Source organism: Scyliorhinus torazame, chromosome 3, assembly GCF_047496885.1.
Source record: "Scyliorhinus torazame isolate Kashiwa2021f chromosome 3, sScyTor2.1, whole genome shotgun sequence".
Taxonomy (NCBI): domain Eukaryota; kingdom Metazoa; phylum Chordata; class Chondrichthyes; order Carcharhiniformes; family Scyliorhinidae; genus Scyliorhinus; species Scyliorhinus torazame.
Window position 1 is genome coordinate 76,897,791 of NC_092709.1, and position 22,452 is coordinate 76,920,242.

A 22,452-nucleotide genomic window follows, 5' to 3' on the forward strand; every position below is an offset into this window, starting at 1 on the left:
CTGAGGAGGTGGTGAAGTGTTTTACACCACATACCACTAGTCCGGTGGTGACGGCGGCACTGAGGATCTGGGGGCAGTGGAGGAGACACAGGGGAGAGGAGGGGGCCTCATTATGGACCCCGATACGGAATAACCACAGATTTGCTCCGGGTAGGTTGGATGGGGGGTAGCAAGGCTGGTACAGGGCAGGTATTAGGAGGATGGGAGACCTCTTTATAGACGGGGTCTTCCCCAGCATGCAGGCGCTGGAGGAGAAGTTTGGCCTGCCCCCGGGGAATGCGTTCAGGTACCTTCAGTTCGGGACTTCCTTAGAAAACAGGTGGGGACGTTCCCGTGGCTGCCCCCACGCAGGATCCAGGATAGGGTGGTGTCTGACGTCTAGGTAGGGGAGGGGAAGGTGTCGGACATATATCAGGAGCTGCAGGAGATAGAGGAAGCCTCAGTGGGGGAGTTGAAGGATAAGTGGGAGGAGAAGCTGGGCGAGGAGCTGGATGAGGGCCGATGCCCTGGGCAGGGTGAACTCCTCCTCATCATGTGCCAGGCTCGGATTAATCCAGTTTAAGGTGGTGCATCGGGCGCATATAACGGCGGCAAGAATGAGTAGGTTTTTTGGGGTGGAGGACAGGTGCCCGAGGTGTGCGGGGAGTCCGGTGAATCATGCCCATATGTTTTGGGCATGCCTGGCTCTTAAAGGATTCTGGCAGGGGTTTGCAAGGGTGATGTCTCGGGTTTTGGACGCTTGGGTGAAGGCGAGCCCAGCGATAGCGATATTTGGGGTGGCGGAGGATCCGGGAGTGCAGGAAGCGAAAGAGGCCGAGGTACTGGCCTTTGCCTCCCTGGTAGCCCGGAGACGGATTCTGTTAATGTGGAGGGACTCGAAACCCCCGAGTGTGGAGACCTGGGTTAGCGACATGGCGGGGTTCCTCAGCCTGGAGCGAATAAAGTTCGCCTTGAGAGGGTCCTTGATGGGGTTCTCCCGGCAGTGGCAACCTTTCCTTGACTTTCTAGGGGAGCAGTGTCAGCAACAGCAGCATCCTGGGGGGGGGTTCAGGTGGGGTGGGGGGGGGGGGGGTACTGTTGATATATTGTGAGTTGGGCATAGAGGCAAAACCCATCTTGTTCTGTTTTAAAAAATTGGGTTTTTTTCTTTTTTTTGTTGTGTAAGTTGTTTCATTGTAAGCTTTGGGCTATGTTTATTGTTATTTTCTATTACAATTTGTATTTCTATTTTTGTTATGTAAAAACGCTCATTGGAAAACTTTAATAAAACATTTATTAAAAAAAAGTTTTTTACAGCACTGCATGCCAGTCCGGGTCGTGATGCCCATTGCGCTGACTGCCTCTGCAGGCCTGGCAGCCTCCTTCCTGGGCCTGGCTATAGGGTCATCGCCTCTTCTCCACCATGTCCAGGAGGGTCTCCAGCTTGGCGTTGGTACATCTTGGGGTCAATCTTCTTACATCCATCTTGTTGTCTGGGACGGTGTGTGTGTGTGTGTGTGTGTGTGGGGGGGGGGGGGGTGGGGGGGGGGAATTGTTTATGTGCGGCTGCGGCTTGTCAGCCTCCTGAGTGTCACTCACAGACCCGGCCATTCTGCGGCCGTATCCACAGGTAAAGTGGGGGCTTTACGCGACGCAGCTGCTAGCCCCCTACTGGGCGGAGGATCAGTGTGGGTGCAGCGCCAAATTTTTGGTTGTAAGACGAGACGGATCCTGCGGACAGAGTCGTAGAATCAGAGAATCCATCCCTTAGTCTCAGAAACGGAGTTTCCCACCCAATATCTTAATTAATGCAAAGAATAGGGCACGGTGGCGCAGTGGGTTAGCCCTGCTGTCTCACGGCGCTGAGGTCCCAGGTTGAATCCTGGCTCTGGGTCACTGTCCATGTGGAATTTGCACATTCTCCCCATGTTTGCATGGGTTTCACCCCCACAACCCAAAAGATGTGCAGGGTATGTGAATTGGTCATGCTAAATTGCCCCTTAATTGGAAAAAATGAATTGGGTACGCTAAATTTATATTTAAAAAAAATTAATGGAAAGAATAAAAAAACATTTTCAAAATTTAGATGTTACACTCCAGAGACTAGAAGATTACGGACTACGATTACGGAAGGATAAATGTGAATTCTTCAAATCTTTTATTCAATACCCAGGGCAAGTCATAGATACAAAGGGACTGCACAAATCACCTTCAAAAGTAAAAGCCATAACTGAGGCACTTGCACCTCAAAGCGTAAATGAACTTTGATCATTTCGGGGCTTATTAAGTTATTATGGAAGGTTTTTGCTGATCTAGCAACTATTCTCAAGCCTTTACACAATTTATAATGCTAAAACAGGAAATTAAAATGGGGGAATCGGCACGAGAAGGCCTCTGTACAAGCTGAAGTGGCACCACTAAAGTCAGAAATCCTGACACACTTTGACCTAAAGTTACCCTTGCAACCACCTTGCAACATATCACAATATGGGATGGGAGCAGTGGGTTATCACATAATGTCCAATGGTGAAGAGAAGCCACTAGCGTTTGCATCAAGATCCTTGAACAAAGGAGAAATTAACTATGCTCAGATAAAGAAGAAAGCTCCAGACATCATTTTTGGTATCAAATATTTTTACCAATACCTATATAGAAGGCAATTCACTTTACCAATGGATCGTTCACCCCACTGACATTGATAGTTGAACTGCACACTGGTATTCCATCTCTAGCAGCGTGCCGGATACAGAGATGGGCATTGCTGTTGTCAGCACATTCATACATGATAAAATGTCACTAAATCAGTGCTCCATGGGAATGCTGATGGATTCTCTAGGTTATCTTTACTTAACGGGTTGTCAATGAATAGTTCAAGTGGTAATATTTTCTATTACAAAGTCAATAATGCTCCGGTAACTTCAGGACAAGTTAAGAAGTATACCAGGAATAATTCACTACTGTCAGAAGTTATGGACATGGCACTTCATGGCAAGACAGTGGGAACAAACCCAGAGTTGGAGCCAAATGGTACACAAAGATTCAAACTATCTGTACAGATTGGTTGTCTCCTCTGGGGAATGAAGGTCATCATGCCACCATGTCCTAAAGCAACTTCATGAAGGCACTGTGGGATGGTAAGGATGAGGGGATAGTGTCAGAAGCTATTTTTGGTGGCCAGTGCTTGATAACAAAATCGAGGTGAAGGCAGGCATGTGTTCGGCTTGTGCAAAGGCTCCAAACCTGCCGCCATTGGCACCATTACAGCCATGGTAATGGTCAGAGGGACCATGGTAAAGAGTTCATGTAGATTATTCATTGTGGTAGACACGCACTTGAAATGGCCTGAAGTCGCCATTATGAAGACTATTATTCAAAGAGAACAATAGAAAGACTGGCTGAGATTTTTGCAAGATTCAGTTACCCTGAGAAACTTGCTAGTGACAGTGGGTCACAATGCTCTGGTTTTCTCCCACAGTCCAAAGACGTGCAGGTTAGGTGAATTGGCCACGCTAAATTGCCCTTAGTGTCCAAAAAGGTTAGGAGGGGTAGGAGGGGTTAGGGTGGAGGTGGGGCCTTGGGTGGGTCGGTGCAGACTCGATGGGCCGAATGGCCTCCTTCTGCACAGTATGGTCCATGTTCTAAGAATTCTCAAATTTATCTAACGGAGAACAGAATCCAACATATCCACTCCGCTCCTTATCATCCTGCCGCAAATGGGCTGGCTGAAAGATTTATATGTCAGGTATTCACAGCATTTGTACGACAACCACGCAGAATTTGACATTCTCCGAAACGTCTGACATATTGGCTATTGTGTTTATTTTTTTTTAAATATATATTTATTAAAGTTTTTTTAAAAATATATGTTTTATTCAACTTTTTCGGCCATACAAAACAGTACAAAGGTTTTCCCCCTTTTTACAACAGCAAAACAATATAAATAACCGTGATCGTATTTTAACAAATAAATAAATAATATATAAACTAAATGGCAACTGCCATAACAAAAATAATAGCTCTCCCAAATAATAAAATCAGCAATTCAATATACATAACCAAGTACCAATATCTTTACAAAAACACCCTTGAGGACCCACCTGAGCCCTCCCCCCCCCACTCCTCCCCCCCCCTCCCCCCGGGTTGCTGCTGTTACCTTCCCATTTCTTTTATCGTTCTGCGAGGTAGTTAATGAACGGTTGCCACCGCCTGGTGAACCCCTGAGCCGAACCCCTTAGTGCAAACTTTATCCGTTCCAGTTTTATAACCGTGCCATGTCGTTTATCCAGGTCTCCACGCCCGGAGGCTTGGCTTCCTTCCACATTAGCAGTATCCTTCGCCGGGCGACGAGGGATGCAAAGGCCAAAACATCAGCCTCTCTCGCCTCCTGCACTCCCGGCTCTTCTGCAAACCCGAATATAGCCAGCCCCCAGCCTGGCTCGACCCGGACCCCCACCACCTTTGAAAGCACCTTCGCCACCCCCACCCAGAACCCCTGCAGTGCCGGGCATGACCAAAACATGTGGGTGTGGTTTGCTGGGCTTCTCGAGCATCTCCCACACCTATCCTCTACCCCAAAAAATTTACTGAGCCTTGCTCCGGTCATATGTGCCCTGTGCAAAACCTTAAATTGTATCAGGCTAAGCCTGGCGCACGAGGACGAAGAGTTTACCCTACGTAGGGCATCTGCCCACAGCCCCTCTTCAATCTCTTCCCCCAGCTCTTCCTCCCATTTTCCCTTCAGCTCAACCACCATGTTCTCCCCCTCGTCTCTCATTTCCCTGTATATATCTGACACCCTACCTTCCCCCACCCATGTCCCTGAGATCACTCTATCCTGAATCTCCTGCGTCGGGAGCTGCGGGATTTCCCTCACCTGTTGCCTCGCAAAAGCCCTCAGTTGCATGTATCGAAATTCATTCCCTTGGGGCAACCCATATTTTTCCGTCAGCGCTCCCAGACTCGCAAACGTCCCGTCCAAGAACAGGTCCCTCAGTTGCACAATCCCAGCTCTCTGCCATGCTCCAAATCCCCCATCTATTCTCCCCGGGACAAACCTATGATTATTTCTTATCGGGGACCGCACCGAGGCTCCCGTCATTCCCCTATGCCGCCTCCACTGCCCCCAAATTTTCAGTGTTGTCACCACCACTGGACTTGTGGTGTATTTCTTCGGGGAGAACGGCAGCGGTGCCGTCACCAGTGCTTGTAGGCTGGTTCCTTTGCAGGACGCCATCTCCAATCCCTTCCACGCCGCTCCCTCCCCTTCTCCCATCCACTTACACACCATTGAAATATTGGCGGCCCAATAGTACTCACTTAAGCTCGGTAGTGCCAGTCCCCCCCTCTCCCTGCCACGCTGCAAGAACCCCCTCCTCACTCACGGGGTCTTCCCAGCCCACACAAAACTCATAACGCTTTTCTCGATCTTCTTGAAAAAAGCCTTCGTGACCATCACCGGGAGGCACTGAAACACAAAAAGGAATCTCGGGAGGACTACCATTTTGACCGCCTGCACCCTCCCCACCAGTGACAGGGGCACCATGTCCCATCTCTTAAAATCCTCCTCCATCTGTTCCACCAATCGTGTTAAATTAAGCCTATGTAAGGTTCCCCAACTCCTGGCTATCTGGATACCCAAGTACCGGAAATCCCTTGTTACCCTCCTCAGCGGTAAATCCTCTATTCCCCTGCTCTGCTTCCCTGGATGTACCACAAACAACTCACTCTTCCCCATGTTCAATTTGTACCCCGAGAATTCCCCAAACTCCCCGAGCGTCTGCATTATCTCAGGCATCCTCTCCACCGGGTCCGCAACATACAACATTAAATCATCTGCATACAATGATACCCGGTGTTCTTCTCCTCCCCTGAGTACTCCCCTCCACTTCCTGGAGCCCCTCAGTGCTATGGCCAGGGGCTCAATTACCAATGCAAACAGTAACGGAGACAGGGGACACCCCTGCCTCGTCCCTCTATAAAGACGGAAGTAGTCAGACTTCTGCCTGTTCGTGATCACACTTGCCACCGGAGCCCTATATAGCAGCTGTACCCATCCAATGAACCCTTCACCAAAACCAAATCTCCTCAACACTTCCCACAGATAGTCCCACTCGACCCTGTCAAATGCTTTCTCGGCATCCATCGCCACCACTATCTCCGCCTCCCCCTCTGGTGGGGGCATCATCATCACCCCTAGCAGCCTCCGTATGTTCGTGTTCAGCTGTCTCCCCTGAACGAACCCAGTTTGATCCTCATGGACCACCCCCGGGACACAATCCTCTATCCTCGTCGCCATTACCTTGGCCAGGAGCTTAGCATCTACATTCAAAAGGGAAATGGGCCTGTAGGACCCACACTGCAGCGGGTCTTTATCCTTCTTCAAAAGTAACGATATTGTCGCCTCCGACATAGTCGGGGGCAACTTCCCCCTTTCCTTGGCCTCATTAAAGGTTCTCGTCAAAAGCGGGGCCAGTAGGTCTATATATTTCCTATAAAATTCCACCGGGAACCCATCCGATCCCGGGGCCTTCCCCGCCTGCATGCTCCCAATCCCCTTTACCACCTCCTCCACATCAATCTGTGCTCCCAGTCCCGCCCTCTCCTGCTCCTCCACCTTCGGGAATTCCAGCTGATCCAGGAAATGCATCATTCCCTCCTTCCCTTCCAGGGGCTGAGCCTTATACAACCTCTCATAGAATGTCTTAAACACCCCATTCACTCTCTCCGCTCCCCGTTCCATCTCTCCCTCCTCATCCCTCACCCCACCTATCTCCCTCGCTGCTCCCCTCTTCCTCAGTTGTTGGGCCAGTAACCGACTCGCCTTCTCTCCATACTCATACTGCACTCCCTGTGCCCTCCTCCACTGTGCCTCTGACTTACCCGTGGTCAGCAGGTCAAATTCCACATGTAACCTTTGTCTTTCCCTGTACAGTCCTTATTAAAGTTTTTTAACACAAAGTTTTACAAACAATAACCCCCCACCCCCTGTAACAAAAAAAAACGAGAAATCGCGCAGAGCAAGATATATACATGGCAAAATGATATATTTACACAGCTTTGTACACTGGCCCTCACCCGTACGTGCCAGTTTCCCCAACCCTTCATGTTATCTCTTGCTCATCCACCCTCCCAGGCAGTCCCCACTCTCCCCCCCCCTCCTCCCAGGACGCCCCCCCCCCCCCCCCCCCCCAAGGTTGCTGCTGCTGCTGACCGACCTTCCTCTAACGCTCCGCGAGATAGTCTAGGAACGGTTGCCACCGCCTGTAAAACCCCTGCGCAGACCCTCTCAAGGCAAACTTAATCCTCTCCAACTTTATGAACCCAGCCATATCATTTATCCAGGCCTCCAGGCTGGGGGGCTTCGCCTCCTTCCACATTAGCAAGATCCTTCGCCGGGCTACTAGGGACGCAAAGGCCAGAATGCCGGCCTCTTTCACCTCCTGCACTCCCGGTTCGTCCACTACTCCAAATATTGCTAGCCCCCAGCTTGGCTTGACCCGGACTTTCACCACCTGAGATATTGCTCCCGCCACTCCTCTCCAGAACCCCTCCAGTGCCGGGCATGACCAAAACATATGGACATGGTTCGCCGGGCTCCCTGAGCACCTTCCACATCTGTCCTCTACCCCAAAGAACCTACTCAACCTTGCCCCCGTCAAGTGCGCTCTGTGGACCACCTTAAATTGTACCAGGCTGAGCCTGGCACACGAGGAGGAGGAATTAACCCAACCTAGGGCATCAACCCACAGACCGTCCTCGATCTCCTCCCCCAGCTCCTCCTCCCATTTACCCTTCAACTCTTCTACCAGCGCTTCCCCCTCTTCTTTCAACTCATGGTGTATTTCTGACACCTTGCCCTCCCCGACCTATACACCCGAGATCACCCTATCTTGAACTTCTTGTGCCGGGAGCAATGGGAATTCCCTCACCTGTCGCCTCACAAAAACCCTCACCTGCATATATCTAAAGGCATTTCCCGGGGGTAACTCGAACTTCTCCTCCAGTGCCCCTAGGCTCGCAAACGTCCCGTCGATGAACAGGTCCCCCATTCTTCCAATCCCCGCGCGATGCCAGCTCTGGAACCCCCCGTCCATCTTCCCCGGGACAAACCGGTGGTTACCCCTGATCGGGGACCACACCAATGCTCCCATTGCACCCCGGTGCCGTCTCCACTGGCCCCAGATCCTTAGCGTTGCGGCCACCACCGGGCTCGTGGTATACTTTGTCGGCGAGAACAGCAGCGGTGCCGTCACCAACGCCCCCAGGCTCGTTCCTTTACAGGACGCCATCTCCATCCTCTTCCATGCCACCCCCTCTCCCTCCAGAACCCAGTTGCGGATCATCGCCACATTTGCTGCCCAGTAGTAGCTCCCCAGGTTTGGCAGCGCCAACCCTCCTCGGGCCCTACTGCGTACCAGGAACCCTCTCCTTACTCTCGGGGTCTTATTCGCCCACACAAACCCCATAATACTCCTGCCTACTCTCTTAAAAAAGGCCTTAGTGATCACGATGGGAAGGCACTGAAACACAAACAGAAACCTCGGAAGAACCACCATTTTGACCGACTGCACTCTACCCGCCAGCGAGAGCGGTAACATGTCCCATCTTTTGAAATCCTCCTCCATTTGCTCCACCAACCTCGTCAGATTCAGTTTATGTAGGGTCCCCCAACTCCTGGCTATCTGGATCCCCAGATACCGAATGCTCCCCTCCGCCCTCCTCAGCGGTAGGTCCCCTATCCCTCTTTCTTGGTCCCCCGCCTGTAATACAAAGAGCTCACTCTTCCCTACATTGAGCTTATAGCCCGAAAACTCCCCAAACTCCCTTAGAGTCTGCATGACCTCCACCATCCCCTCCATTGGATCCGCCACGTACAGCAACAGGTCATCCGCACATAGCGACACCCGATGCTCTTCTCCCCCTCGGACCACCTTCCATTTATTAGACTCCCTCAATGACATGGCCAATGGTTCGATCGCCAATGCGAACAACAGGGGGGACAGGGGGCACCCCTGCCTCGTCCCTCGGTACAGTCGAAAGTACTCCGACCTCCGCCGGTTCATCACTACACTTGCCATCGGGGCTCTGTAAAGGAGCTTAACCCAATTGATAAACCCTACGCCGAACCCAAACCTACGCAGCACCTCCCAGAGGTACTCCTACTCTACTCGGTCAAAGGCCTTCTCCGCGTCCATAGCTGCCACTATCTCCGCCTCTCCCTCCTCCGATGGCATCATTATCACGTTTAAGAGCCGCGGCACATTGGTGTTTAGTTGTCTGCCCTTTACAAATCCAGTCTGGTCCTCGTGGATTACCCCCGGGACACAGTCCTCGATCCTCGTGGCCAGCACTTTTGCCAGCAACTTTGCATTCACATTGAGGAGCGAGATCGGCCTGTACGATCCACATTGCAGTGGGTCCTTGTCCCGCTTTAGGATCAAAGAAATTGTTGCTTCCGACATTGTCCGGGGCAGGGTCCCCTCCTCTCTTGCCTCATTAAAGGTCCTCACCAGTAGCGGGGCCAACAGGTCTGCGTACTTCCTGTAGAACTCCACCGGGAATCCGTCCGGTCCCGGGGCCTTCCCCGCCTGCATGCTCCCCAAACCCTTGCTCAGCTCCTCCAACCCAATTGGTGCCCCCAAACCAGCAACCTCTTGCTCCTCCACCCTCGGGAATCTCAGCTGATCTAGGAATCGTCTCATCCCCTCTTCCCCCGCTGGGGGCTGGGATCTGTACAGCTCTTCATAAAAGGCCCTGAATACCTCGTTTATTTTCGTCGCACTCCAAACCGTGGCTCCCCTTCCATCTTTGACTCCCCCTATTTCCCTCGCTGCCATCCTCTTACGGAGCTGGTGTGCCAGCATCCGACTAGCCTTTTCCCCATACTCGTAGGTCGCCCCCTGGGCTTTCCTCCACTGTGCCTCCGCCTTCCCTGTGGTCAACAGGTCAAACTCCGTCTGGAGCCGTCGTCTTTCCCCAAGTAATCTTTCCTCCGGGGCCTCTGCGTATCTCCTGTCCACTCTCAAAATCTCCCCCACTAACCTCTCCCTTTCCATGCTCTCTGTCTTCTCCCTATGAGCCCTAATGGAAATGAGCTCTCCCCTGATCACCGCCTTCAACGCCTCCCATACCACCCCCACCCGCACCTCCCCGTTGTCGTTGGCCTCCAAGTACCTTTCGATACACCCCCTCACCTTCCCACACACCACCTCGTCCGCCAGCAGTCCCACATCCAGCCGCCACAACGGGCGTTGGTCCCTCTCCTTTCCCAGCTCCAGTTCCACCCAGTGTGGGCATGGTCCGAAACAGCTATAGCCGAATACTCCGTCCGCTCCACCCTCGGGATGAGCGCCCTACCCAGAACAAAGAAATCTATCCGGGAGTAGGCTTTGTGTACATGGGAGAAGAAAGAAAATTCCCTGGCCTGCGGCCTTACAAACCTCCATGGGTCCACTCCCCCCATCTGATCCATAAACCCCCTAAGTACCTTGGCCGCCGCCGGCCTCTTTCCAGTCCTTGATTTGGAGCGGTCTAGTGCTGGATCCAACACTGTATTGAAGTCCCCTCCCATTATCAGGCCTCCTATCTCCAGGTCCGGAATGCGCCCCAACATGCGCTTCATGAATCCTGCATCATCCCAGTTCGGGGCGTATACGTTTACCAACACCACCCACATCCCTTGCAGCCGACCGCTCACCATTACATATCGCCCTCCATTGTCCGCTACAATAGTCTTGGCCTCAAATGACACCCGCTTTCCCACCAATATTGCCACCCCTCTATTCTTCGCGTCCAGTCCCGAGTGGAATACCTGTCCTACCCATCCCTTTCTTAGCCTGACCTGGTCCGCCACCTTCATGTGTGTCTCTTGGTGCATGGCCACGTCCGCCTTCAGTCCCTTTAAGTGCGCAAACACTCAAGCCCTCTTCACCGGCCCATTCAGGCCCCTCACATTCCACGTTATCAGCTGGATTGGAGGGGCTCTCACGCCCCGCCGACTAGCCATCTCCTTTTCTGGGCCAGTCCCGTGTCCACGCCTCCCTCACCCTCCAGTCCCCCAGAGGGGGGATCCCCGTCCCGACCACCTCTTCTGTGTCCCATTCCCTTTCGGCCAGTGCAGCAGCAACCCTTTCCCCCCCACCTTCCCCCCTCCCCTCCCCCCGCTAGACCCCTGTCTAGCTTTTTTGCTCCCCCCATGTCACTCCCGTAAGTCAGCTGACGCCTGCTGACCCCGGCTTCCCCCGCTGTCCCATTGACCTCCCCGGGTGGGAGTCTCCCAATCTATATGCATTCCTTCGTTCCCCTTCCCGCCTTTCTTCCTGCGCGCGGGAAAACACCCCGCGCTTTCCAAAGCCCGCTCCGCCCCCTCTGGCGCAGCTCCTGTCGCGGCCTTGTCTCTCTCCCCCAGCCCATGTAACATTTCCTGCGCGTGATTGATCCCCTATATACAACAACCATCACACATCAAACCTCAAACATCCCCCCTATCCTCACAAACCATCAGTTAGAGTCCAACTTTTCGGCTTGTACAAAGGTCCACGCCTCTTCAGGCGTTTCAAAGTAATAGTGTTGGCCCTTGTATGTGACCCACAGTCGCGCTGGCTGCAGCATTCCGAATTTCACTTCTTTCCGGTACAACGCCGCTTTGGCCCGGTTGAAACCCGCTCTCCGCTTTGCAACCTCCGTGCTCCAGTCCGGGTATATTCGGATCTCTGCATTGTCCCACTTACTGCTCCGCTCCTTCTTGGCCCGTCTCAGGACCCACTCTCTGTCCGTGAACCGGTGGAACCTCACCACCATCGCCCTTGGCGGCTCATTTGCCTGGGGCTTCTTCGCCAGCACCCGATGTGCCCCGTCCAACTCCAGCGGCCTCGAAGGGGCCTTCGTGCCCATCATCGCCTCGAGCATCGTGCTCGCGTATGCCCCGGCATCAGCCCCCTCCACTCCCTCAGGGAGACCCAGGATTCGCAGATTCTTTCTCCTCGACCTGTTCTCCAGGTCTTCGAGTCTTCCCGCCCACCTCTTGTGTAGCGCCTCATTCTGCTCCACTCTCACCGCCAGGCCCAAGAGCTCGTCCTCGTTCTGGCTGACTCTTTTCTCTACCTCCTGGATCTTAACCTCGTGGGCCTTCTGGGTGATCCCGAGTCCTTCAATTGCCGAAAGCATAGGCGCCAACATCTCCTTGCGCATCTCCTCGCGCTGCTCCTCGAAGCAGCGCTTGATGAACTCCTGCAGCTCCCCTTTGTCCCTGGCAGCCGCCAATTTGTTTTCTTTCCCTCGCTTCTCCCGTTGATACAGTGCCGCTCCTTTGGCCGTTACACTTCTGGTCCGTTTAAAAAGTCTATGGAAACTCCTGAAAAAGGTCTGAGAGTCAGTTCCAGACGGGAGCTGCCGAATGCGCGACCTACTCCTCCATGCCCGCCACCGGAAGCCTCGTCCCTGCTTCTTCAATGGCCATGGTAGACCGTTTCACAGTTGTTCCCTCTGCTGCTAGAATTCACCTTTGATAGAGTCAAGTCAGATTGCAGCTTTAAGCTTGCCCTTCCCCCGCCTGCATGCTGGAAGAGGCTTTTGTCTAAACCTGCAGCCAAAGCCAAATCTTTTACTGTTTCTGCCGGGTCTGGTAGCCAAAAGACATAACATTCGTGGGGGACACTGTCAGGGGAATGCCGCAGTCTTCTTACCACACCGGGAAATGTCAAACAAATGCAGTGGGGGCCCTGTAAAAGAGCCCAAAAGTCCGTTCCAAGCGGGAGCTACCAAATATGCGACCTAGCTCTGCATACCCGCACCCGGAAGTCTCACTATTGTGTTTATTAATTGTTCATATTGTAAGTTTTGATTGTTAATGTTATATTGTGTTTCATTGCAGGCTCCTCTCCTGTGAAGGGGGAGGAAAGTGTGTATTCATGTTTGTTCCTAGTTGGAACAAGGTCACTTTAAGAGTTTGATCATGTGACATATTGATGAGGCCTGGCCGTTTAGGGGCAGTCGATCTTAACAACCTGTGGAGTAAATGCTTTTAAAATAAAACTCTTATTTGTTTACACCTCCGTGGTCTGCAAGCCCATCCTTTAAAAATACCACACCTCCACCTCAGAGCTGCCCCCTGAACCTCCCGCTCCCTTCTCAAATCTTACTCCCCAGCGCGCCAAATGATTTTCTTGGAGCTTTGAGTGTGATTCCCATAGTTGTTGATCGGCATCTGCCGTCACAAATCAAACCAGCGCTAGATGCACATCTGCTGGGATCAACAAAACTGTCCTTAGTTAGGCCACACTTGGAGTATAGTGTTCAATTCTGGTCGCCACACCACCAGAAGGATGTGGAGGCTTGAGAGAGGGTGCAGAAGGGATTTACCAGAATGTTGCCTGGTATGGAGGGCATTAGCTATGAGGAGCGGTTGAATAAACTCGGTTTGTTCTCACTGGAAGGACGGAGGTTGAGGGGCTACCTGATAGAGGTCTACAAAATTATGAGGGGCATAGACACGAGTGGATAGTCAGAGGCTTTTCCCTGGGGTAGAGGGGTCAATTACTAGGGGGCATAGGTTTAAGGTGAGAGGGGCAAGGTTTAGAGTAGATGTACGAGGCAGGTTTTTTACGCAGAGGGTAGTGGGTGCCTGGAACTCGCTACCGGAGGAGGTGGTGGAAGCAGGGACGATAGGGACATTTAAGGGGCATCTTGACAAATATATGAATAGGATGGGAGTAGAGGGATACGGACCCAGGAAGTGTAGAAGATTGTAGTTTAGTCAGGCAGCATGGTCGACACGGGCTTGGAGGGTCGAAGGGCCTGTTCCTATGCTGTACATTTCTTTGTTCTTTGTTTGTCCTTCTCTCCAGGGGCTCCGTCCGTTCCTGTATACTTAATCACCTGCAAAGACTCGCCATCAAAGGATAGTCTTGGATTTTTGACATTGTCTTTTTATATGTTTCTCGAACTTACCTCTTCATTCACCTGAGGAAGCAGCAGTGCTCCGAAAGCTAGTGATTCGAAACAAACCTGTTGGACTTTAACCTGCTGCTGTAAGACTTCTTACTGTGATCAAGAAAATTGACATTGTTCAAGTGGAATATCCCATTACTGCAGCTGTGTAATTCCCCATTGTGAAGAAAGCTGTGTTTTTAAAAAGGAAGGACAGGAAGCTGTCAATCACAGAGACACTGCGCTGATTTGAAAACTCAGATGTCCATCAGAGGGAACCATTCTGAGCTATATTTACCGGACTGAGGTTGGTGACTGGTGAACAATACTTGTGTCGTCTCCTCAGCATCAGTGGCGTGGTGAATGGTGCGGATTTTCGCTGTATGAATTATCTGACATTCCTGAGGCTAGCAGTGACTCCCAAGGTTGGTAACTGGCGACTGGAAACAGCAGCGCGAAGACCGCGCAAACAGACTGCACTGTTCAACGGCATAACTGCACTATCGTTCCCCAAGATTCCCTCATTCATGCGTTGCATTTTTATTTATTTATTTATCTATCAGGCTACAGGATCGACTGTCTCAGTACGGTTTAAATTATCCGGAGTCCCAGAGAATTTAACCGTGCCTGATTCGGAGTTTTTAAAAAAACGTTTTCATTGCAGCTTTAACATTTGGGTTTTCAAAAGTTTTAATCTTCTAGTAACTATTTCCCCCTCAAGCCCCCTTTCTTTCGAACGTAAAGGAAAACAGCCATGTAAGCTCTGCGTTTCGTTCTCTCTTAGAAGATCTGAGCTGCATTTTTGCTTTGAGAATTACCATCAGTCGCAGGAATGTCGATCTGACTTCACTAACCCCTTCCCCAGGCCGTGGGCTCCTCGGGCTAAATTCATCACCCACCCTGGAAGCGAAGCCGGAAACGTTCCGTGGTTTGTACGGTTTACTTTATTGCGCCTGTGCCCACTGATCCATTGCAGGGCTTTTTTTTTTAAAGTCACGTTTGGCAGCTGTGCGGTTTTCTAAAATAATGAATATTCATAAGCATGTTGTTGTAGCCGCTAATGGCAACCCTAATGTTATCGTGGAGCATTGGTATCCTGGCCAGTAGCTGAGATTTGGCTTGTGTGTGTACCAGATTCTTTCCCAGTATGGTATAAGCCCGGCACAGTGGGTAGCATTGCTGCCTCACAGCGCGAGGCACCCAGTTCAATTCCGCCCTCGGGTGACTGACTGTCTGGGGTTTGCATGCTCTCCCCGCGTCTGCCTGGGTTTTCTCTGTGCTCCTGTTTCTTCCCACAGTCCCAAAGATATGCAGGTTAGGTGGATTGGCTGTGCCAAATTGTCCCTTAGTGTCCAAACATGGTGAGGTTATGGGGATAGGGTGGGGGAGTGGGACGAGTTTTCCATTGGCAGCAACTGGTTATGATGGAATAGAAATGCATGTTTTTCATCATTAGTTGAACTCATTTTAACTAAGAAAATTGAATTACTTTGGAATATTCTATGATAATTTGCTGAAGAATATATTTATTCTACAATGAAAATGCATTGCAGTTTAGGGAAAACAAGTAACATTTGTTCCCCCCTCCCCCACAGAACCATCTGTCACATGATCAAAAGTTTGCTTTCACTGAGCATTGGCATTTGTTCTCCTAGTAACATATTGGGCCTGATTCTCCAGAAAGATTTCCAAGTGTTGTGGCAAGCGGGAATTTCTGCGAGCTTCCCGGCGCTCAGCCCAGCGAGGCAGGCAAAGCTATTCAACGTTGATTGGTCTACTTAACGAGGCCTCAAGAGCTTCACGCCGCAAATGGATTCGGCCACCGCGTTCGCCAGCCCCCCGCGAACAAGGTGGAGCAGCACTTAAGCTACACTTGCTCAGCCAACCCCAGCCAGTTCGCAACAATTGTGCCCAGGAGACCAGCCCTAAGATTCGGAGTCACTGACCTGGGGAGGCTCCTAGACACCGTGGAGGCAGGAGGGACGTCCTGTTTCCCCGAGGGTCCCGGAGGGTTAGCCTTAGGACAGCTAGTGCTGCCTGGGATGTGGTGGTGGCTGCTGGGAATGTGACCGAGAGGACTGGCCTCCAGTGCAGGAAGAAGGTCAATGACCTACACCGGGCAGCATGAGTGAGTAGACACTAATGCCCCCCCCCCCCCCCCCCCCCCCCCCCCCCCCGCCCCGAGACCTGTCCGTCCCCAAGGGACCATCCACCCCCAATTCTCCATGTGACCCCCAATCCTCCCTCCAACCCTTAACAACCCCTCTCCCACTACTGTGAACCACGCATATGGCTAACGATGCCCTCTTTGTCTCCTCCGGAAAAGCTCTCCTATAATTGCCAGGAGAAGGCTAAGACTGGCGCTGGTGTGCCAAACCTAAGAATCCTCACCTCCTTCGAGAAGTGGGCCCTGGAGGTGACAGGGCTGGTGGAAGCCCCAGAGGTGGGAAATCACCAGGCTCCATCCAGGGGACCTGTCAACGGGTGTTATTGACTTACTGACTGACCCATCCCTCCCACTAACCACATGATCATTCTTCTACAGGTCCTCCAGCGGACGGTGCTGGCTCATCCTGGATGGCACCCTCTCCTGACTCTGAGGAGAACACCTTGGAGGAGAGCTCCGAGGATGCCACCGTAATAGTCGCGGCACAGCTGTCATCCCCACCCTTCACCAGCTCAGATACACGCACCTCAGTGGGAAATGTTACTGGTCAGGCTTCGGGGGCACAATCTGCTGAGCACCACACTGCTGCTGATGTCCATCAGGTGGAGGCAGAAACCCCCAGGCGAGACAGCAGTCAGAGGTCTGCTGGATCCCTGGCCCAAGCTGGGTCCCAGCCTGATGCTGAGCCTGTGGAACAGGGTTACCCGGGGCTGATGGAGACATTAGGGAGAAGCTGGGACATTCAGAGGGAGATGTCAGTGTCACTCCAGCAGATCAATAGCTGCTTGAAGGAGTCCCAAAGGCTACGGACGCAGGAGATGTCGCTGGCAATGCATGATACCGAGGCCAACATGGCTAGGGTGGCGACCGCAGTGGAGAGCCTGGTGCACAACGTCAACACCATTAGTGAAGGGTGAAAGTGTCTGAGGCGTTGCGCAGTCTGTGACGGCCATGGCTGAGGGTCTCGACAGAATATCCACTTCACTGGGGGATGTCACCCAGTACCAGGCTGACCTTGATGCAGTTCTGCGGAACATGTCCCGCTCTCAGATGGGAATGGCCAAGACACTGTGGAGCCTGTCGCAATCGCAGGTGGGCATTGTTGAGGCACTGCAGAGCTTGTCCCAATCATTGAGGAGTATCGCCAAGGACGTCAACATGATGGTGTGGACCATGGGGAACCGCCAGGGACAGCCGGGGCTTGAACCAGCTGTCCCTCCGTCCCAAGGTGAATTTCAGGGCCCTATACACAAACCTAGACGAGTCCCAGGGAGTGGCAATGGTGGCCAGCTTTGCATGTGCTGCAAAGTGAGCCAGGGCCCTCTGACCCCAGAGGACGCCCACCCAGGGAATCAAAGGCCACGGGATGAGGTAAGCAGCTGGCTGCCTCCACCTCAGATGTGCATCCTGGGGAAACACTAAGACGTAGTGGTAGAGCTAGAAGGGCAAAGGACATCAAGGATCACTGAGGGCACCGAGGGAGGGGTTGGGAGGGTAGGTAGGAGGTGAGGGGGTTGGGGGTGGGGAAGGAGGCGCACCATCAGCAGCATGGGGAATTGTCAAACACAATGAGCACCTTTGTGCACAACCAGTATGATGCCTCTGTTACCTTCTTCCTCAAGGCGGGCTAACCTCCGAACCCTTCGCCCATCTCTCCAGGCATACCCTCTACCCATGGCACCCACCCACACTCTGGCCGTGGATATGTTCCTGGAGCTGTGTTCCATCCCCTGGGTGTTTGGATGTTGGCTGCTGTGTGTGATGTTGCCTCCCGCAGTGTTCAAGCATAGATGCTGCCAGACCTGCTGATTTCCCCCCTGCACTTTCTGTTTTTAATGTTCTTTTTCCTTGTTGGGAATGGTGGATCAGGCTCGGATAGACTAATCCTAGTACTAAAGTCGTATGTTCCACATTAAATCTGACGTAGGCACTTGGACACATTTATATTACATCACACTATCTAATTGTAGTGAAACATAGAAACATAGACAATAGAAGCTTCACCATTCATTATGATCATAGCTGATCATCAAGTTCAATATCCTGATCCTGCCTTCCCCCCCATACCCCTTGATACCTTTAGCCCCAAGAGCTATATCTAATTCCCTTTTGAAATGACAATGTTTTGATCTCAACTACTTTCTGTGGCAACAAATTCCACAGATTCACCACTCTCTGGGTGAAGAAATTTCTCCACACCTCAGTCCTAAAAGGTTTATCCCTTATCCTCAAACTGTGACCCCTAGTTCTGGACTCCCCCACCATTATTTCTGAATCTACCCTGTCTAATCCTGTTAGAATTTTGTTAGTTTCTATGAGATACCCTCTCACTCTTCTAAACTCTTATGAATATAATCCTAAGAGACTTAGTCTCTCCTCATATGACAGATCTGCCATCCCAGGAATTAGCCTGGTAAACCTTTACTGCATTCCCTCCATAGCAAGAACATCCTTCCTCAGATTTTATTTTTTAAATTTAGAGTGCCCAATTCATTTTTTTCAATTAAGGGGCAATTTAGTGTGACCAATCCACCTACCCTGCACATTTAAATTTATATTTTAAAAAAACTTGCATTGGCACGTTGTTAGGCCTACCCTAACAACTTCCTTGCTCTTTTCTCATAGCTCTTCAGATGTCTTCTGGTTACTGAACCTTCTGCCATTGAAAATAATTTATCCCTTTTTATTCTATCGCAATAATTAATGATTTTGAACACCTCTATCTAATTTATTCTTTACCTTCCTCCCTCCAAGGACCATCACCTCAATTTATACAGTCTCTCCATATAATCAGTTCCTTATCCCTGGCACCATTCTAATAAATCTCTGTACGTTCGCTCAGGCTTTGACATCCTTCTGAAACTGTGGTGTCCAGAATTGAACACAATATTCCAGCTGAAGCTTCTTGTTAAAATGTATCGGAATCTTACCAAATTCTTTCAATGGTACAAGCACTGAATCTTTTGTTTAAGTTCTGTCAGAACGGTTAACCAGTTGCTGCCTTGAGGAAACTCTTATGTTAGCACTTTAATCTATTCTACAGATTCTGTGGGTAACATTAACTGTGGGTGGCACGAAGGTACTGTTACCTCACAGCGCTAGGAACCCAGGTTTGATTCTGGCCTGGAATGACTGTCTGCGTGGGTTCCCTTCTGCTGCTCCGGTTTCCTCCCACAGTCCAAAGATGTTCAGGTTAGGTGGATTAGCCATGCTAAATTACACCTTAATGTCCAAAGATGTGACGGTTAGGTGGGGTTACTGGGATAGGGCGGGGGAGTGGGCCTCGGTGGGATTCTCTTTTGGAGGGTCGGTGCAGACTTGATGGGCCCAATGGCCTCCTTCTGCAGTGTAGGGATTCTATGGTATAATTATGGGTAGGTTTGTTTGCTTTTCTGTTACTGCGCAGTAATTCCACTTTGAACAGGCTTAAACAGTTAACAGCATTAATGATTTCAGTTTGTGGCAACTCACAAAGCTGGTACTAAAAATCTAGTATTTGCTTAAAAAGGGAAACAAAGGAGCTGTTTACTGGACATTGGCTGTTCCATTAAAGAGCTTTTAAGAGTGCTGAGTTCATTTTTGAGTTTAAATGTCTCAAATATTAGATTGCATGGATGAATTGTTTGTCCGGTGCACTTATGATGCCAATGTATAAAATGGAAACACTTCCATTTATACATTGCCATTCACATACCTCAGAACTCTCAAATCATTTCACAGTCATTGATGTATTTCTGCATTGCAGCTATTGTTGGATTGATGGGAAACAATAATGATTATTATTGCTTTTGCAGAAATGTCAACGTGCAACACAATGTCTTTTGAAAATGCTGACACTGAAGAGACCATTACCTGTCTCATTATCAATGTTTACCACCCCCAGGCAGTGGTATTTAGTTCCCTGAATTGCATTGAGAAACAGAAGTACCGAGCTGAAGAAATGATAAAGTTTGGCCGCGATACAAAAGTATGTCATTTTCCCCTAATGGACAAACGTGCCTCTCGAATGCAGTTCGTCATCCAAGCTTTCCGACACAACGAGAGCTCAGAACTCTGTTTTGAAATCAAAAATACAAGCTTGAGGACTAAACTGTGTGTCAATAATGAAATTCTGGATCACCTCAATAAGATCGATTTACCAAGGAAGTGTGTTTTACGGTTTGGTGACTATCAGTTCTATCTAGAAAAAGATGACGGGGAAGCCAGGGAACACTTTGAAATCTTCATCAAACTTTCCCTAGTTCCATTTTGTCAAGAGATCAATGTGGAGACCCTAACACAACCTGTACCTGAAATTGGCGTTTTGAATATTGTAAATGCTCCAGCTCCTGAAAGCCAATTTCAGACTGCAGTTGAAATTGATGAAAATGAAATGAAATGAATTGGTGCCATAAGATAACTTGCTAGACAGCATGAGTAGAAATTTGAGCCATTCTGCGTGTGCTAATCAAATAATCTGTGATCTGTGGGCATAGCAATAAATGACTAATAAATTGCTTGATTGTAGTTGCAATGATGAGACAGAATTTCCATTCTATATTAGGTTAGCTGCTTCAGTCATCCATATACTGAGATGAATCACTGTTGACATTATTTATCCAGCACTGAAACTATTGTTTTATCCTCGTGGAATTTTCCTGTTTATTAAATACTCTGGAATGTATTGAGCTGGACATTGGGGTCAGAGGCAAAGCAACAGCCCAAAAATGTTTCTTGTGCGAATAGATTGTTATTAAGTGGGCAATTAGCCCAATTTCTTACTTTTTCAGTACCCACCGTTTGAACCTGCAAGTCAGTGATTGAGGTGGCGAGGCCTTCGGAGTAGCGTAGATTGGTCTGCTGCCACTTCTGGATTTACTTGCTGCAGCTTGTGCATACCACTTAGTTGTGAGGCCTCAATGATTTGCAATCACGATGGTCGCAGACAGCACCATTGTTATTGCCACCACAAATTCCAGGCCATCGTCAGTGCAAGTGCATGACATCAAATATTTAAGAATCATTTAAATTGAAGCATTCATGATTGTAATGCTGCAGGTAAACATAGAAGTGCTAAGATTGATATTTGTTAACCATACTACTCTATTGTTTCCATAATTGTATTTTACTGGCTGTATGTTTCCAAAATTCAGAAATGCAAACTGTAGAATTGTACAGGTATTATGCCTGTGCAGCCTTTTGCTAAAGGAATAGAAAAATAATCCCACTGGTCTACTTCCTCTCCAGCTGTGTATTTCCCTCTGGTTCTAAAGGATAGACAAAACAACCTCCAAATGTTTATTGCTTTACTATTGTCAAGAGACAGCGGTAGTTTTAAGTGATCTGTCTTTGTATTGTTGGATATTAAAAATAAGGTATAAATTATGTGATGTAGGCGGTACTTTATATTGGAGTCCTTTCCATTGTAATTTTCCGTTAAATCAATCCAAATGATCACAATTTACTTTGTAAATTATTCCCTCGTATCAGACAATAGGTGTCTTTGGGAAATAGTTTTGTTTGGAATTTTTACATTGTTTATTTGCACACAAAAAAAGCACCTCAATTCCCATTTTAAAAAATGTATTCTCAACAAATCGGTGTAACTTATGTGAACTTGTATTGGGAAGTAACAGAATGCAAGATAACATTAACATTCTATATTGTCAGTTACCACTTTTTAATTATGTAGATGGCACACTATGGAAAATTCATAAACATGGCATGCGTAATATTTTTTAAAAACATCCACTTCCCCCTCTGTCTTAAAGACCATTCCATTGCTAGTCACTATTGTAATATTTTCTCTTCCAGTTGTTGTGGGGCAAAATTGATGTGTTGGTATTCATTTTGAGAAACTCCTGAGATTTGGGGAAGGTTCCATTAGATTGGAAGATAGGAAATGTAACTGCATTATTCAAAAAGGGAGGAAGAAAGAAAGCAGGAAACAACAGGCCGATTAGTTTAACATCTGCAGTAGGGAAAATGTTAGAAGCTATTATTAAAGAAGCTTCGGGTGGCGCAGTGGCCAAAACTTTTGTCTCACAGCGGCGAGTACCCGGGTTCGATCATGGCCCTGGTCACTGTCCGTGTGGTGTTTGCACATTCTCCCAGTGTCTGCGTGGGTATCACCCCCACAACCCAAAGATGTGGATTGGCCACACCAAATTGCCCCTTAATTGGAAAATATGAATTGGGTACTCTAAATTTATATTAAAAAAAACCCATGGTTTTGAGAAAGGGAAATCATGTTTATCCAACTTATCGGAATTCTTTAGAAGGAGTCCCATGTGCTGTGGATAAAGCAGAACGGGTGGGTGTACTGGACTTAGATTTCTTGAAGACAATTGATAAGACGCCACATCGAAGGTAATTGCGGAAAATAAAAGTTCATGGTATGG

General features: G+C 49.6%; 1 protein-coding gene across 2 annotated transcripts; it reads left to right on the forward strand.

The window, feature by feature from the left end:
• Nucleotides 1-14,159: 14,159 nt before the first annotated feature.
• On the forward strand, nt 14,160-21,436 carry tifa (TRAF interacting protein with forkhead associated domain). Of its 2 annotated transcripts, none has more exons than XM_072495882.1 (2): nt 14,160-14,330; nt 19,867-21,436. In XM_072495882.1, the coding sequence occupies exon 2, from the start codon at nt 19,869-19,871 to the stop codon at nt 20,451-20,453; it is 585 nt and encodes a 194-aa protein (XP_072351983.1). In that variant the 5' UTR covers nt 14,160-14,330; nt 19,867-19,868; the 3' UTR covers nt 20,454-21,436. The 2 variants fall into 2 exon arrangements, with proteins under 2 accessions (XP_072351983.1, XP_072351984.1); XM_072495883.1 differs by lacking the exon at nt 14,160-14,330 and adding an exon at nt 14,390-14,833.
• The last annotated feature ends 1,016 nt before the right edge of the window (nt 21,437-22,452 follow it).

Bases quoted from the DNA above. Each gene is read 5' to 3' on its own strand.
- tifa (XM_072495882.1), top strand. From the start codon at position 19,869: ATGTCAACGTGCAACACAATGTCTTTTGAAAATGCTGACACTGAAGAG.